Genomic DNA, 13914 nt, shown 5'->3' with positions numbered 1-13914 from the left:
ATGTAATAAACAAGTCATTGTCAATGACACGTCCCCGTTCCGTTCATATTTGAGTGACATATACATTCAAAGCAGATCATGACTGAAATGCACCTGCATATGTATAACACATTGTACTAAATCTGAACAAAATCCATCCATGCATGACTGAGATCCGGTTCCGTAATTGTGAAAATACGTGATTTTGATTTCGAACTTGATCCAGAAAAAAAAAAAATGACGTGCATCAAGGTCCTATTATGTTTAATGTATGTACCAAATTTGAACAAAATCCGTCCATGCATAACTGAGATCCGGGTTCGGAATGGTGAAAATGTGCGATTTCAATGCATTTTCTGCCTTAAAGCGGCCGCCATTTGGCTATCGTTAATGAGATCATGAAACAAATGCACATACATATTTGTGACATGATGTACCTTGTGTGTGTGAAGTTTGAACTTGATCAATCCAGACATGTCTCCGATACGGATCCAGAACTGAATTCTTTAAAACAAAATGGCCGCCAGTCTGCCATTTAGAACTTGATCCGAAAAAAAAAATGACGTGCATCAAGGTCCTATTATGTTTAATGTATGTACCAAATTTGAACGAAATCCGTCCATGCACAACTGAGATCTGGGTCCGGAATGGTGAAAATGTGCGATTTCAATGCATTTTCGGCCTTAAAGCGGCCGCCATTTGACTATCGTTAATGAGATCATGAAACAAATGCACATACAAATTTGTGACATGATGTACCTTGTGTGTGTGAAGTTTGAACTCGATCAATCCAGACATGTCTCCGATACGGATCCAGAACTGAATTCTTTAAAACAAAATGGCCGCCAGTCTGCCATTTAGAACTTGATCCGAAAAAAAAAAATGACGTGCATCAAGGTCCTATTATGTTTAATGTATGTACCAAATTTGAACGAAATCCGTCCATGCACAACTGAGATCCGGGTCCGGAATGGTGAAAATGTGCGATTTTGATGCATTTTCGGCTCTAAAATGGCCGCTATTCGGCTATCGTTAATCGGATCATGAAAAAAATGCATGTGCATATGTCCCATATAATGTGTGATGTATGAGTGAAGTTTGAACTTAATCGGTCCATGCATGTTCGAGATACAGGTGATCACGGACGAACGAATGCACGCACGGATGCACACAGGGCAAAACATAAGTCCCCGTTTTCGGACTACGTCCGAACGGGGACTAACAAAGCCTGAAACACGTTTATACCAACACAATCACAGTTGAATGTGATTGGTCAGTACAAATTCCAGGTGCACTTGCAAATCCGGTATTTTCAAATTTTCAGATATTTGACCTTCATCTTGGTATACATCCACATGTTCCACATAATTTGAATGATAGCACTACACACTGTAGTTGTGACCTCACCTTGTAATGCTTTGTGCGTTACTTCAGTCTCAGAATCAGTCTCATCAGCTTTACCCTTGGCTTGCAACTTATCATAGAGCACTCTCGCTTTAGATTTCCACCTTTTAGCTTCATCTTCTATTTGTTTACGTTGCAATCTAAAATGTAAATCATGTACCGTAATTAAAAGACTGTAAAACCGGTATTGCATCTGATACATAGCAAGTAATGGCGGTAAGAGTTCCCTATGACCCGCCCCCTCACCCATAACTCTCATCCTAACCCTGCTCCTCAAGTACCCCTTCTCCATTTCAATTGTTTATACCCCTCTTTGTATCATCTATAATTATTTGGAGGGGCATATTGAATTACATTGGGGGGCTGGAGTGTTAGGGTTAGATTAGGGGCCATGAGGAACTTTTTCCGTAATGATAATAGTGTTCTCCCAAGGCGTCTTTGAGATAATAATGGTTTTATCTTACTCAAACTTTCAAGAAAACAGTAATAGTTACTGTAAAATGACTAATATTCACTGGGTTTATATTTTGCTGATTTCCCAATTTAGGGAAATTCAGTGGGTTTTAAATTCACGGTTTTATCATTTAGATAATGTGTTCTATGCTAAATTTTACATATTCACTGGGTTTTAATTTAGCGCATTTTCCAGTCAGCGAAATAAGCAAAATTAAAACCCTGTAAATAATAATCCTTTAACAGTACCTGATGCTAATGAAGGCAAATTTTTTTAAAAATAATCTACTTGATATGTAAATAATGTTATATTGTTATGTAAATGAGGTATCCAACATTCCTAGGCAGAACACTGTCATCTAACACTGCGCCAGACATCGATGTGGAGTATCCCAGCTTGAACATCATGTGACCAATGAAAAAGATATACAGCAAACAAACAGACAACACCTATCAACTAAACTTCTGCCTGGCTGAGAAAAACAGTAAAATTCTGGGCAGAGCAACAAATCACAAAATACTTACGTTTCAGCAAAAAACAATGATGTTTGTTCCGTGATTTTGTTTTCCAATAATACATTTTTGGCCTTGCTTCTTTCCAGGTCTCTTTCAAGCTGAGCCTTCTGTGCTTTCAGAACTGATGTTACAACACATGTTTCTACAATACCTGAGCCTCTGTAAAGCCCCACCTTCTCGTTTGTCGGCTCTGCTACCGTATCTATGCAAACAATTTAGTTGACATATTGGAATTGGAAATGGTTTGAACTTTCAAATATGAAAGCTAACTTTGATCACTTATAAAATAAGTACATTTATTGCTTTTGCCAAATTACTAGCACACATGTTCATGTTAACTATAGACATGTCTGGGTCAATATAAGTGCTAATGATCCAGCATATAATAAAACAATAACTTTTAGTGGATCGGCAATTACAGTAAAGATACACTTCAGCAAATACTGTATGTTGTCCATACCTTTTTTTTATCAAATTGGACCAAGAAAGGATGAAGCTTAAAAACCACAAATGAAAGGGGGTTGGGTGAAGAACCACTTTATTGGTAAGTCTTGTTTTCCATTAAATTTCAAATCCTAAAAGCACATTTACTCCAAATATATAACGAAATTGGTCGATAATAAAAACATGTTGCTAGAGATGCCTCATTTACCTGAAGTAACAGACGTTTTCTGCTGCAGTTTGTTCAAGCTTCTTTTGAACTGATCTGCTAACTGCTTGTGATAAACAACTTGACTTTTCTGATATTTAATCCTTAAAACAATGAAATAAATATTACAACATTATGAACAAGAAAAAAAAATATTGTCATCAAATTCAAATATCTGAAGGAAATAAGGCAACAAATTTGAAAGCAATCTGAATAGCAGTAGTTTTTCAAGTAGAAATACCTGAAGAACAAAAATACTGTCTTGTTATTAAAGCTGTGCCACTAAAAAGAGTTAACGCAGAATATACTCAAAGGCACCAGGCAATGTGTGACAAATAAACATGCTTAAAAATTAATTAACAACAAAAACAATAAAAACATGATTATGGATAAAAATAAAATATTTTCAGAAATAAAATGTTGAATAACTTACTCTTCTTCCAATGGATCTGTGGTCATCAGTAAATCTCTTTGTAATTTCCTGATCTCTGTATTCTTATCACTGTTCTCTTGTTTAAGTAATTGGATGGTCTGGATAGAGTTATCACATGCACTTAATTGCTCGCTTTTTTTTCTCAATTCCTCTTCCAGCGTTACCACTTTACTTTCCATGTTAGTGATTTTGGCCTATAAATAAAAACAACAACATTGGTTGTAGTCATTCTCAGGGGAGCCTTTAACCTGACTGGCTGTATTGTAAATGCCTAAATGGGCAGTGCAGTGCACTATGGATACAATTGCATTGTGGGATACCTTTACAGTGTACTAAGTAACTAGGTTGCTATAGTGCTTGTAGCATATGGACAAAGAAATTTAATGTGCCCGTAAAGCAACAAAATATTGATTCATTTGTTCCTGTCGACAAATATTCACAATTATAGACTACAATGCCCATATTTTACATTGTATTATGTCATTGCATTACATTATCAGACAATGGAGAATTGTTCTATTGCTTTCTATCTGCACAGTAAAATTTTCTTAATCATGGAACATTTTTGTGTAATAACACAAATGAACTGGCAGCATTTCACATGAAACAGGAATAAACTTCAAACATGCTGATAATAAACTACCAGTGTTCGCACTATTAAATTCATAGTCTATTCTACGCTCGACAGTGTGCGAGTGGAATCTTGCATAAAATAAAAGCCACATCAAAAAACCTTCATTACCAGTATTTGTTATATTCTTAAAGTGAAGTAAAAATGGTGTAATCGGGTGGAAGTGATGTTGTTTAAAACAACAACTGTTAATTATTTAGTCATTTAGTATTTAAAACGAATAACCTGTCATCCAAATAGGGGTGCTGTGAAAAATCTTCCCTGACTCAATTTACATAAAAGCTTATTATCACTCGATTAAGTCAAGGAGTATGTTAGTATGGTGGAAAAATATATTTTTAATCTATAAATTTACAATTGTACATGTACATACCTTCTCTTCCATTAACTGCTTAAAAAGTGTCTTTTGTTTTAATTTTCCTTCTTTGATTTGATCTTCCAATTTGTAGTTTTCCTCCGCCATACTTGTGACAAGTTTCTCACTTTCATCTCTGTCATACTTATTATCCAAGATGAGTTCTGAATTCTGGTGAGAAAGATCTTTGATCGTCTCTTCGGATTTAATCAATTTTTCTTTCAGACTTGTGACCTCAATTTTCAGCTGTTCATTCACCTCAGAAAGATTTGTGTCAGCCCTCTCAACATCATGAACTTTGACCTGTTCAACCTCCTGACATTTCTTAAAAAGTGACTCTTCAACTGCAGCAAGTTTTTCCTATAACAGAAATAAGAAATTATAGCAACTAAGATAATACTGCAAATCAACTAAAACTTACAGATACATACATGTAGTTTTGAAAGGCTACCATACACTAGAATTGACGTGGATTGACCTCCAATCAGTAGAAATGCTCAGTTATTCACTACAAACTCAGTTTTGTACCACACATATTGAGTTTTTTTTGAAAACTCGCAAACTTTTCATAAAATACAGAAAAATGTTTTACATTTATACACTCAATATTAATATGGGCAAAATATCATTTACATCCCTTTAGAATTCAAATGTAACTTTGTAAAATATTTCTGGGAGACACGTACAAGCACGTATACATTTCTAAGAACTCAAAACTCTTATATTTACTGTACATTTTCAGTAAACAGATCGTTGGCCAATATAGCTATGCTGTTTTAGATGCAAACTATAAAAGTACTCCATCAAGGTTCCATAATGTTCAATCTATGTACCAAAGTGTGAACAAAATCTGGACTTGGGAAAAATAAAACTGCCATGGCCCGAAGTGGCAGAAATGATAGATTTGAATGAATTTTGAGTACAAAAATGGCCACCATCCAGCCATGTGGAATTATGACATATATTGATAGCATGTGCACAATACCTAAAGATTGTGATGTACGAGTGAAGTTTGAACGTGATTGGCCCAGGCATATCATAGATGCAGGTGCACATACACAAATGCCCATTTTTGGACTTTGAATAGGGACAATATTAGAAAACAGTATTTGAAAAACTCCCTGAATTGAGGGAAATTTAAGTTAGTCAAAAAATGAACAAATTGAGAGAGAACCACCTGCTTGGCATCAGTTTGGTAATGGCCAATGGTTATTAGTAAGTAGAAAATCTAGATTTGATGCAAATGGATGCCACACATTTAGTTTGTTTCCAATTATGGATGCCATATACAATGTACTGGCATTTGTTTGTTTTTTATACACAATTGTTAGCGAAACATTCATGCCATCTGTCAAATTGGTATTAAGGAGCATTTAGCTCGGGTGTATTTCACAAAAATATACACACCTTTGTTTCCATTAACTGCTTATAAAGTGTCTTTTGTTTTAATTTTCCTTCTTTGATTTGATCTTCCAATTTGTAGTTTTCCTCCGCCATACTTGTGACAAGTTTCTCACTTTCATCTCTGTCATACTTATTATCCAAGATGAGTTCTGAATTCTGGTGAGAAAGATCTTTGATCGTCTCTTCGGATTTAATCAATTTTTCATTCAGACTTGTGACCTCCATTTTCAGTTGCTCAGAAAGCTCACTCAGGTCAGTAAGTTTCTTGTCAGCCTTCTCAACATCCTGAACTTTGAGCTGTTCGACCTCCTGACATTTCTTGGAAAGTGACTCTTCAACGACAGCAAGTTTTTTCTAAAACAGCAATAAGTTAGAAATTAAATATGCAAGAGATTGAAACTCAACTGAAAGGACATACAATGATATAGACACAGCGTTACAACAGAAGCAATGTACATAATTTTTTCCCCACACAAAACAAATGCATATTTTACTGCCAACTATTTGTCTTTATAAATAACATAGCACAACTATTACAACCTTGCCAGTTGAAGATATTAAGTAATGACTACGGAATCAGGAAGGATTGATGTGTTGCACTGCTGGTTATAACAGGGTAGAAAGTGAGAATAAACATTCTGTAACAGTACAATAATATATCTTAACATACTGGCTAAAATTTAATTGTGAACAATTGGGACCAAAAAATAGTCCAACGTATGGTAAATTTACAAACAAAAATTGACAGTATGAATATTAGATTTCTAAACAATCTGAATACCAGAACATGAAAAGTAATTATATTATTCCCATCTGGTTTTCATGATCTGCAGCCTAAATTCACTGCAACATTTTCTGTTTCAACAAATGATTTACTGTGGAATACTTTATTTTCGCTGGAATTAATTTTCGCTGAAAAGGCTTTTTGGGCATTTTGAATGGAATTTATTTTCACTGATTTTTGATGAGTTTAATGTGAAATATAGGAAAAAAAGTATATTCGCTGAATTTTATTTTCATGGAATCATCCCTTCAGTGAAAATAGCGAAAATAAATTCCAAGCGAAAATAAAGTATTCTACAGTATTTTAATTTTAATGCATATCTTAAAAAAAAATATTTAGTTATTCGCACCAAAATTACACTTTGTTGACATTTTACAATGATTGACAAGATTGCGAGGTTTAAAGACGAAATAAAAACTATGATGACAAAAATGACAGGAATTTTTTCTGCACTACATATATAACTATTGAGAAAGAAAATAGCAGTGCTGATATACGACATGAAAATGTCAATGAACAAGAGATGCAAACACTCGCTGTGATCTCGATGAGAGTGAGAAGGCCCCTCGTTTTTCGTTCTACTCTACCAACCATTGTTGCCATGTTACAAATACCTTGGTTGTATATATCAGGGCAAACAAGACACGATCAAGAGAAAATGATACTCTATTCAAAAGGCCAAAACAAGTGCGATCCTCTTGCTATGTATTAACGAAATCTTAACAACTGGCATCAAAGGTCTATCTACTTAGTGACATATCGATAGAGCAATATTTTTTTTTAAGAATAATTGATTCATTCATAGATTTTTCAGAACATGCCAAGTAGACAGAATGTACCCTTTCTTTCACTGATGACTAGGAACATGCAATCTCAAATGCTGGACACGCATCAAACAATAACATACACACCTCTGTTTCCATTAACTGCTTATAAAGTGTCTTTTGTTTTAATTTTCCTTCTTTGATTTGATCTTCCAATTTGTAGTTTTCCTCCGCCATACTTGTGACAAGTTTCTCACTTTCATCTCTGTCATACTTATTATCCAAGATGAGTTCTGAATTCTGGTGAGAAAGATCTTTTATCGTCTCTTCGGATTTAATCAATTTTTCTTTCAGACTTGTGATCTCAATTTCCAGTTGCTGAGAAAGCTCACTCATTTCTGCAAGTTTCTTCTGCTCATTATCCAACATTGATTGTAAGGTATTGCATTGGTTTTTCGTTTCTTCATTAATTCTCTGTAATACAAATAATTATGGTGTGAATATGTTGCAGGCATCGAAACATGAAAAGCAACTCAGTCAAAAACATTTTTTTTTAAAATAATACATGTACTGGATTTTTAAAAAACGTTACAGTGCTAGTTCATCAGAGTCTGCATAGCATCTGATGACTAACTCAGTTGAAACAGGTGGTATCAATGACAACTTCCTGTCATTTAATAATGACTTTGAATGTGTACACTAAGTAGTACCAAGATGATATTTACTTTATCTGGATCTAAAACTCAATATGTATTAGAACTAGGCAAAACTAAATAACAATAATTATAGTATGTGAAACGTAGTTGTTTGAATATTTGCAAATTCTACTTACAGTGTCATTTTGGGGGAGAACATTCTTCCCATCGACTATTATCAAGACAACCTCCATAACATCAGCAACCACACTCACCGCCCACGTACATGCATACAAGCACGCCCATTACCACCATCCCAACATCATGCAACCACCATCACGACAACCCCAAACCCATCACTACCAACCGACCACTATCACCACAAACCCATCACTATCAATTCCCATCACTATCACCACCAACTCATCACTACCAACCCATCACTATCACTTCCAACCCATCACTATCACTACCAACCCATCACTATCACTACCAACCCATCACTATCACCACCAACCCATCACTATCACCACCAAACCCATCACTATCACCACCAACCCATCACTATCACCACCAAACCCATCACTATCACCACCAAACCCATCACTATCACCACCAAACCCATCATTATCACCACCAACTCATCACTACCAATCCATCACTGTCAATTCCCATCACTATCAATTCCCATCACTATCAATTCCCATCACTATCACCACCAACTCATCACCACCAAACCCATCACTATCACCACCAAACCCATCACTGTCACCACCAAACCCATCACTGTCACCACCAAACCCATCACTATCACCACCAAACCCATCACTGTCACCACCAAACCATCACTGTCACCACCAAACCCATCACTGTCACCACCAAACCCATCACTGTCACCACCAAACCCATCACTGTCACCACCAAACCCATCACTGTCACCACCAAACCCATCACTGTCACCACCAAACCCATCATTATCACCACCAAACCCATCATTATCACCACCAAACCCATCATTATCACCACCAAACCCATCACTGTCACCACCAAACCCATCATTATCACCACCAAACCCATCACTATCACCACCAACTCATCACTACCAAACCCATCACTGTCACCACCAAACCCATCACTGTCACCACCAAACCCATCATTATCACCACCAAACCCATCACTGTCACCACCAAACCAATCACTGTCACCACCAAACCCATCACTATCATCACCACCAAACCCATCACTATCATCACCACCAAACCCATCACTATCACCACCAAACCCATCACTGTCACCACCAAACCCATCATTATCACCACCAAACCCATCACTATCAATTCCCATCACTATCACCACCAAACCCATCACTGTCACCACCAAACCCATCACTATCACCACCAAACCCATCACTATCAATTCCCATCACTATCACCACCAAACCCATCACTGTCACCACCAAACCCATCATTATCACCACCAAACCCATCATTATCACCACCAAACCCATCACTGTCACCACCAAACCCATCATTGTCACCACCAAACCCATCATTATCACCACCAAACCCATCATTATCACCACCAAACCCATCACTGTCACCACCAACTCATCGCTACCAAACCCATCACTGTCACCACCAAACCCATCACTATCACCACCAAACCCGTCATTATCACCACCAAACCCATCACTGTCACCACCAAACCCATCATTATCACCACCAAACCCATCACTATCACCACCAACTCATCACTACCAAACCCATCACTGTCACCACCAAACCCATCACTATCAATTCCCATCACTATCACCACCAACTCATCACTACCAAACCCATCACTATCACCACCAAACCCATCACTATCAATTCCCATCACTATCACCACCAACTCATCACCACCAAACCCATCACTGTCACCACCAAACCCATCACTATCACCACCAAACCCATCACTGTCAACCACCAAACCCATCACCATCAACCACCAAACCCATCACTGTCAACCACCAAACCCATCACTGTCAACCACCAAACCCATCACCGTCAACCACCAAACCCATCACCGTCAACCACCAAACCCATCACTATCACCACCAAACCATCACTGTCAACCACCAAACCATCACTGTCAACCACCAAACCCATCACTGTCACCACCAAACCCATCACTGTCACCACCAAACCCATCACTGTCACCACCAAACCCATCACTGTCACCACCAAACCCATCACTGTCACCACCAAACCCATCACTATCACCACCAAACCCATCATTATCACCACCAAACCCATCACCGTCAACAACCAAACCCATCACTGTCACCACCAAACCATCACTATCACCACCAAACCCATCACCGTCCACCACCAAACCCATCACCGTCAACCACCAAACCCATCACTGTCACCACCAAACCCATCACTGTCACCACCAAACCCATCACTGTCACCACCAAACCCATCACTGTCACCACCAAACCCATCACTGTCACCACCAAACCCATCACTATCACCACCAACCCATCACCGTCAACCACCAAACCCATCACTGTCACCACCAAACCCATCACTGTCACCACCAAACCCATCACTGTCACCACCAAACCCATCACTGTCACCACCAAACCCATCACTATCACCACCAAACCCATCACTATCACCACCAAATCCATTACTATCACCATCCAACAAGAAATACACACTTCTCACCTGATCATTCTCCAGTTTCATCATCGTCTGCTGGTGCCTCATACATTCCTCTTGTAACTTTCTTTCAAACTCCGCAATGATTTCCTGAGAGTTACCAACTTGGCCATTTATGTCTTCATTAACTGCCCTCTCTAACTGTAACTGTCTTTCCAATTCAACTAATTTCACCTGAAGACCTGAAGTTTCATTAAAGGATGCTGTTTTCACTTTCTCTAAAAACTCATTCTTCTGCCTCAGTTCATCAACTTCTTCTTGCAAGCCAGAAAGACTATCGGAAATATCTTTTGCAGCACGCAGATTTTCTTCCAGAAGAACATTCTGTTTATTGGTTAATGTCAGCTCAGCTTTCAGTTCCTCCATTTCCTTCAGCAAGATATCAGCTTCTTTTCTCGTCAATTCTTTTAATTCTTCCATTTGACGTAAATCAACCAGTAACCTTTGCACTTGGTCATTTAGTCTCTGACATTCCTCACTGCTTTCCGTTCCGTTTTCCTCCAGTTGAACGTTCTGTTTATTGCTTAATGTCAGCTCAGCTCTCAGTTCCTCCACTTCCTTCTGCAAAATATCAGCTTCTTTTCTCGTCAATTCTTCTAATTCTTCCATTTTGTGTAAATCAACCAGTAGCCTTTGCACTTGGTCGTTCAGTCTCTGACATTCTTCACTGCTTCCCGTTGTGTCTTGTACACTTTCCACAGCTAATGAAAGTTTGGTTTCAAGTGTACACAGTTTTTCCTGGAGGATCACATTCTCTTCGGAAACCTTTAAGGAAGCATCCTGCAAGAGAATACAAGTCAAAGAATTAATATGTACTTAGTGCTAACAGACCAATCAGAATGTCCCATTGCAATAATCTGTATGTCCTGTTCACGAGTCTGACTCGCTTGTTGATTTCAAATGTTCTTATAAATTGTTTTAGAATCTAATAAATAAATCAATTAAATCATGTGACTTCAATGGTAGGCTTATATTCTGAGCTCACAACAGGAAATGTGATAGACATGTTTTCCATTGAGCTACCTGGAACACAAGGTCAGTCATTAGCTTTTGGGCTATATGGTGTTGAGATAGATCATGAATATTTATAAGTTGATCAGTAAGCAGCTCATTAGGAAATTTACACTGAATTGTTGACTCGACTCACAGAATGCCATAGACGAGAATTTACCATTAATATACATCCTTACATGGGTTTGGACAATAGATTCTTAAGTAAGATAAAACCACTGTACTTGATATAAAGTCTTTCCCGTGATAATTTATTAGGGCCTAAACAGTTTTTTTTTATCTCAAGTGGGACTTATATCCTGAAAGTACTCATACAAGAGGTTAATCCTATACTGGTAAAGTTTCTCTATCAATCCCCTGATTAAAAAAAAAGAGTAACCACATTGCCAAAAAAGATTTTGTTATAAACCAAGTAGTCCCTCAGCTAAGATAGCCCCAACTGTTAGCAATGCACATGTCAATTACAGAATTGAGGATATTGTCATGAAATGAACAAATCTGAGAGAGGTCCACTAAGGTAACAGCGGAGCTAAAAATTGCAAAACTTATTTTTTTTTTTACCATTAAGCTGACAAAGCATTAAGACTTGTGTTTTTCAACAAGAAGTCAAAAATATTCAACTAAGATATCATCACAAAATGAACAAATCTGTGAGAGGTCCACCTGAGATACGTATACATGTATGTATAATATCAAAGCAATCAGACTTGCGGTTTTTAACAAGAAGTGGAAAAAGTAAAAACTTGACGCCGACAAATGATAAACTCCACTCAACAACGTCAACCTCAAAGCTAAAAATTGCAAAACTTGTTTTCTTTTCACAAATAAAACTGTTCAACCTTCATCAAATGAACACTGTCTGTTATCACACAATTTTAATACTATTGACCTCATAATGTAAGTTGGTTCTACAAGGCTGTCAGCAAATCATAAATGAATAGACCATTTTCCGTACCATTGCGAGATCTCGCGAGATGCATGAAAGACGCGCGTCGAACGTCTGCCGCAAAAATCGACCGATGTGATTTTGAACTAGAATTTCTTTATTTCGTAGCTTACATTGACCGGCCGATCTTCGACAGAGGAATATTGCTTCCGAATACCCTTACTTAATCGAAATTGCCTATCACCAAATGTGGACAGCACATTATTAAGCATGGAAATGTCCCTGAAATACTTTCGCGTTTGTCAAATCCCACGCGATGTTTGACGCGACTACGACGCTATGACCTTTGTTTGTCCTGTTTTTACGTTTGATTTCACGCATAACGCGTGATTCTCGCAGTGTACGGTAAATGGTCTATTAGCCTTTTGAATGCCATCATTTCTCTTCAAAATTGTGGAGCAACAGTTTTGCAACAGGGCAGTTTTGAACCAGTTGGACAATTTCCTACCAGCTAGAGATCTTGCTCAATATTTTAGAAAAAATATTATAATAATTATGCAGGTTTATTCTGTGAATGGTGACAAATGTTTACTTGGCCAAGGTCAAGTTAACTGTATGATAAACTCCCAGCATGCACTGGGGAAAACATCAAATTGACCTTTGTGGAGTGAACTGTGCATGTGCAGTACTTTGTGTCACATGTTCCGTGTGTTTTTCTAAAGCTGTGTAGTCTGTATACTGTAAACGGAATTCTAATAATCTGATTACCAAAATTGTGGAGTTCATATTTTGTTATTTGTGATGTGCCTTCACATTTATAGAAATGAAAAATCACACATTTGATCCAGTACTACATTGGCAAGTCAGGCAAAATTGATCCATCCTATAATTACTTTTGTTGACAGCCCAGATTGAAAACATTATGTATGCACAAAAAACTAATATGTTCCTATTGAATTTTGCCTTTACTTGGTACATACCGTACTCGACCGCGTTAGCGCCCATGCCCGGGCAAGCGCCCATCCCCCACTTTTGCGCAATTTTTATATTTGGGGTCACATTCGGCAAAGCGCCCACCCCTTCAAATTGCAACTAATTTAAAACTCAATCTTGCGTAACGAATCTTGGTAATCGTTTTTATATGATACAGCGTGGATATCGATCGCTGTGAACATGTTGTGAATGCGTAGAATACGGTAACCGTGTGTAAACTACGCTTCGACAATGACCTGTTAATAAAAGTAAAATGCGATAAATATTTCATGCCATATTCAGTTTACCTCTCAAAAATGGCAAGTCACTAGT

General features: G+C 37.6%; 1 protein-coding gene across 1 annotated transcript in view; it reads right to left on the bottom strand.

Annotated features, from left to right (window-relative positions):
- LOC100369687 (uncharacterized) overlaps positions 1-13914 on the bottom strand; it is a 47650-nt gene that overhangs the window by 1898 nt on the left and 31838 nt on the right. Inside the window, exons 19-26 of the mRNA XM_085495976.1 lie at positions 10719-11492; positions 7520-7846; positions 5828-6178; positions 4439-4780; positions 3435-3628; positions 3005-3105; positions 2362-2554; positions 1387-1523 (exon numbers count right to left, since the gene is read on the bottom strand). Coding sequence (XP_085352102.1) covers positions 1387-1523; positions 2362-2554; positions 3005-3105; positions 3435-3628; positions 4439-4780; positions 5828-6178; positions 7520-7846; positions 10719-11492 — 2419 coding nt within the window. The remainder of the gene's footprint in view (positions 1-1386; positions 1524-2361; positions 2555-3004; positions 3106-3434; positions 3629-4438; positions 4781-5827; positions 6179-7519; positions 7847-10718; positions 11493-13914) is intronic.

This window comes from Saccoglossus kowalevskii, chromosome 22 (assembly GCF_978046115.1).
Source record: "Saccoglossus kowalevskii chromosome 22, keSacKowa6.1, whole genome shotgun sequence".
In the NCBI taxonomy this organism is placed as follows: domain Eukaryota; kingdom Metazoa; phylum Hemichordata; class Enteropneusta; family Harrimaniidae; genus Saccoglossus; species Saccoglossus kowalevskii.
This window is presented reverse-complemented; position numbering and strand designations above follow the sequence as displayed.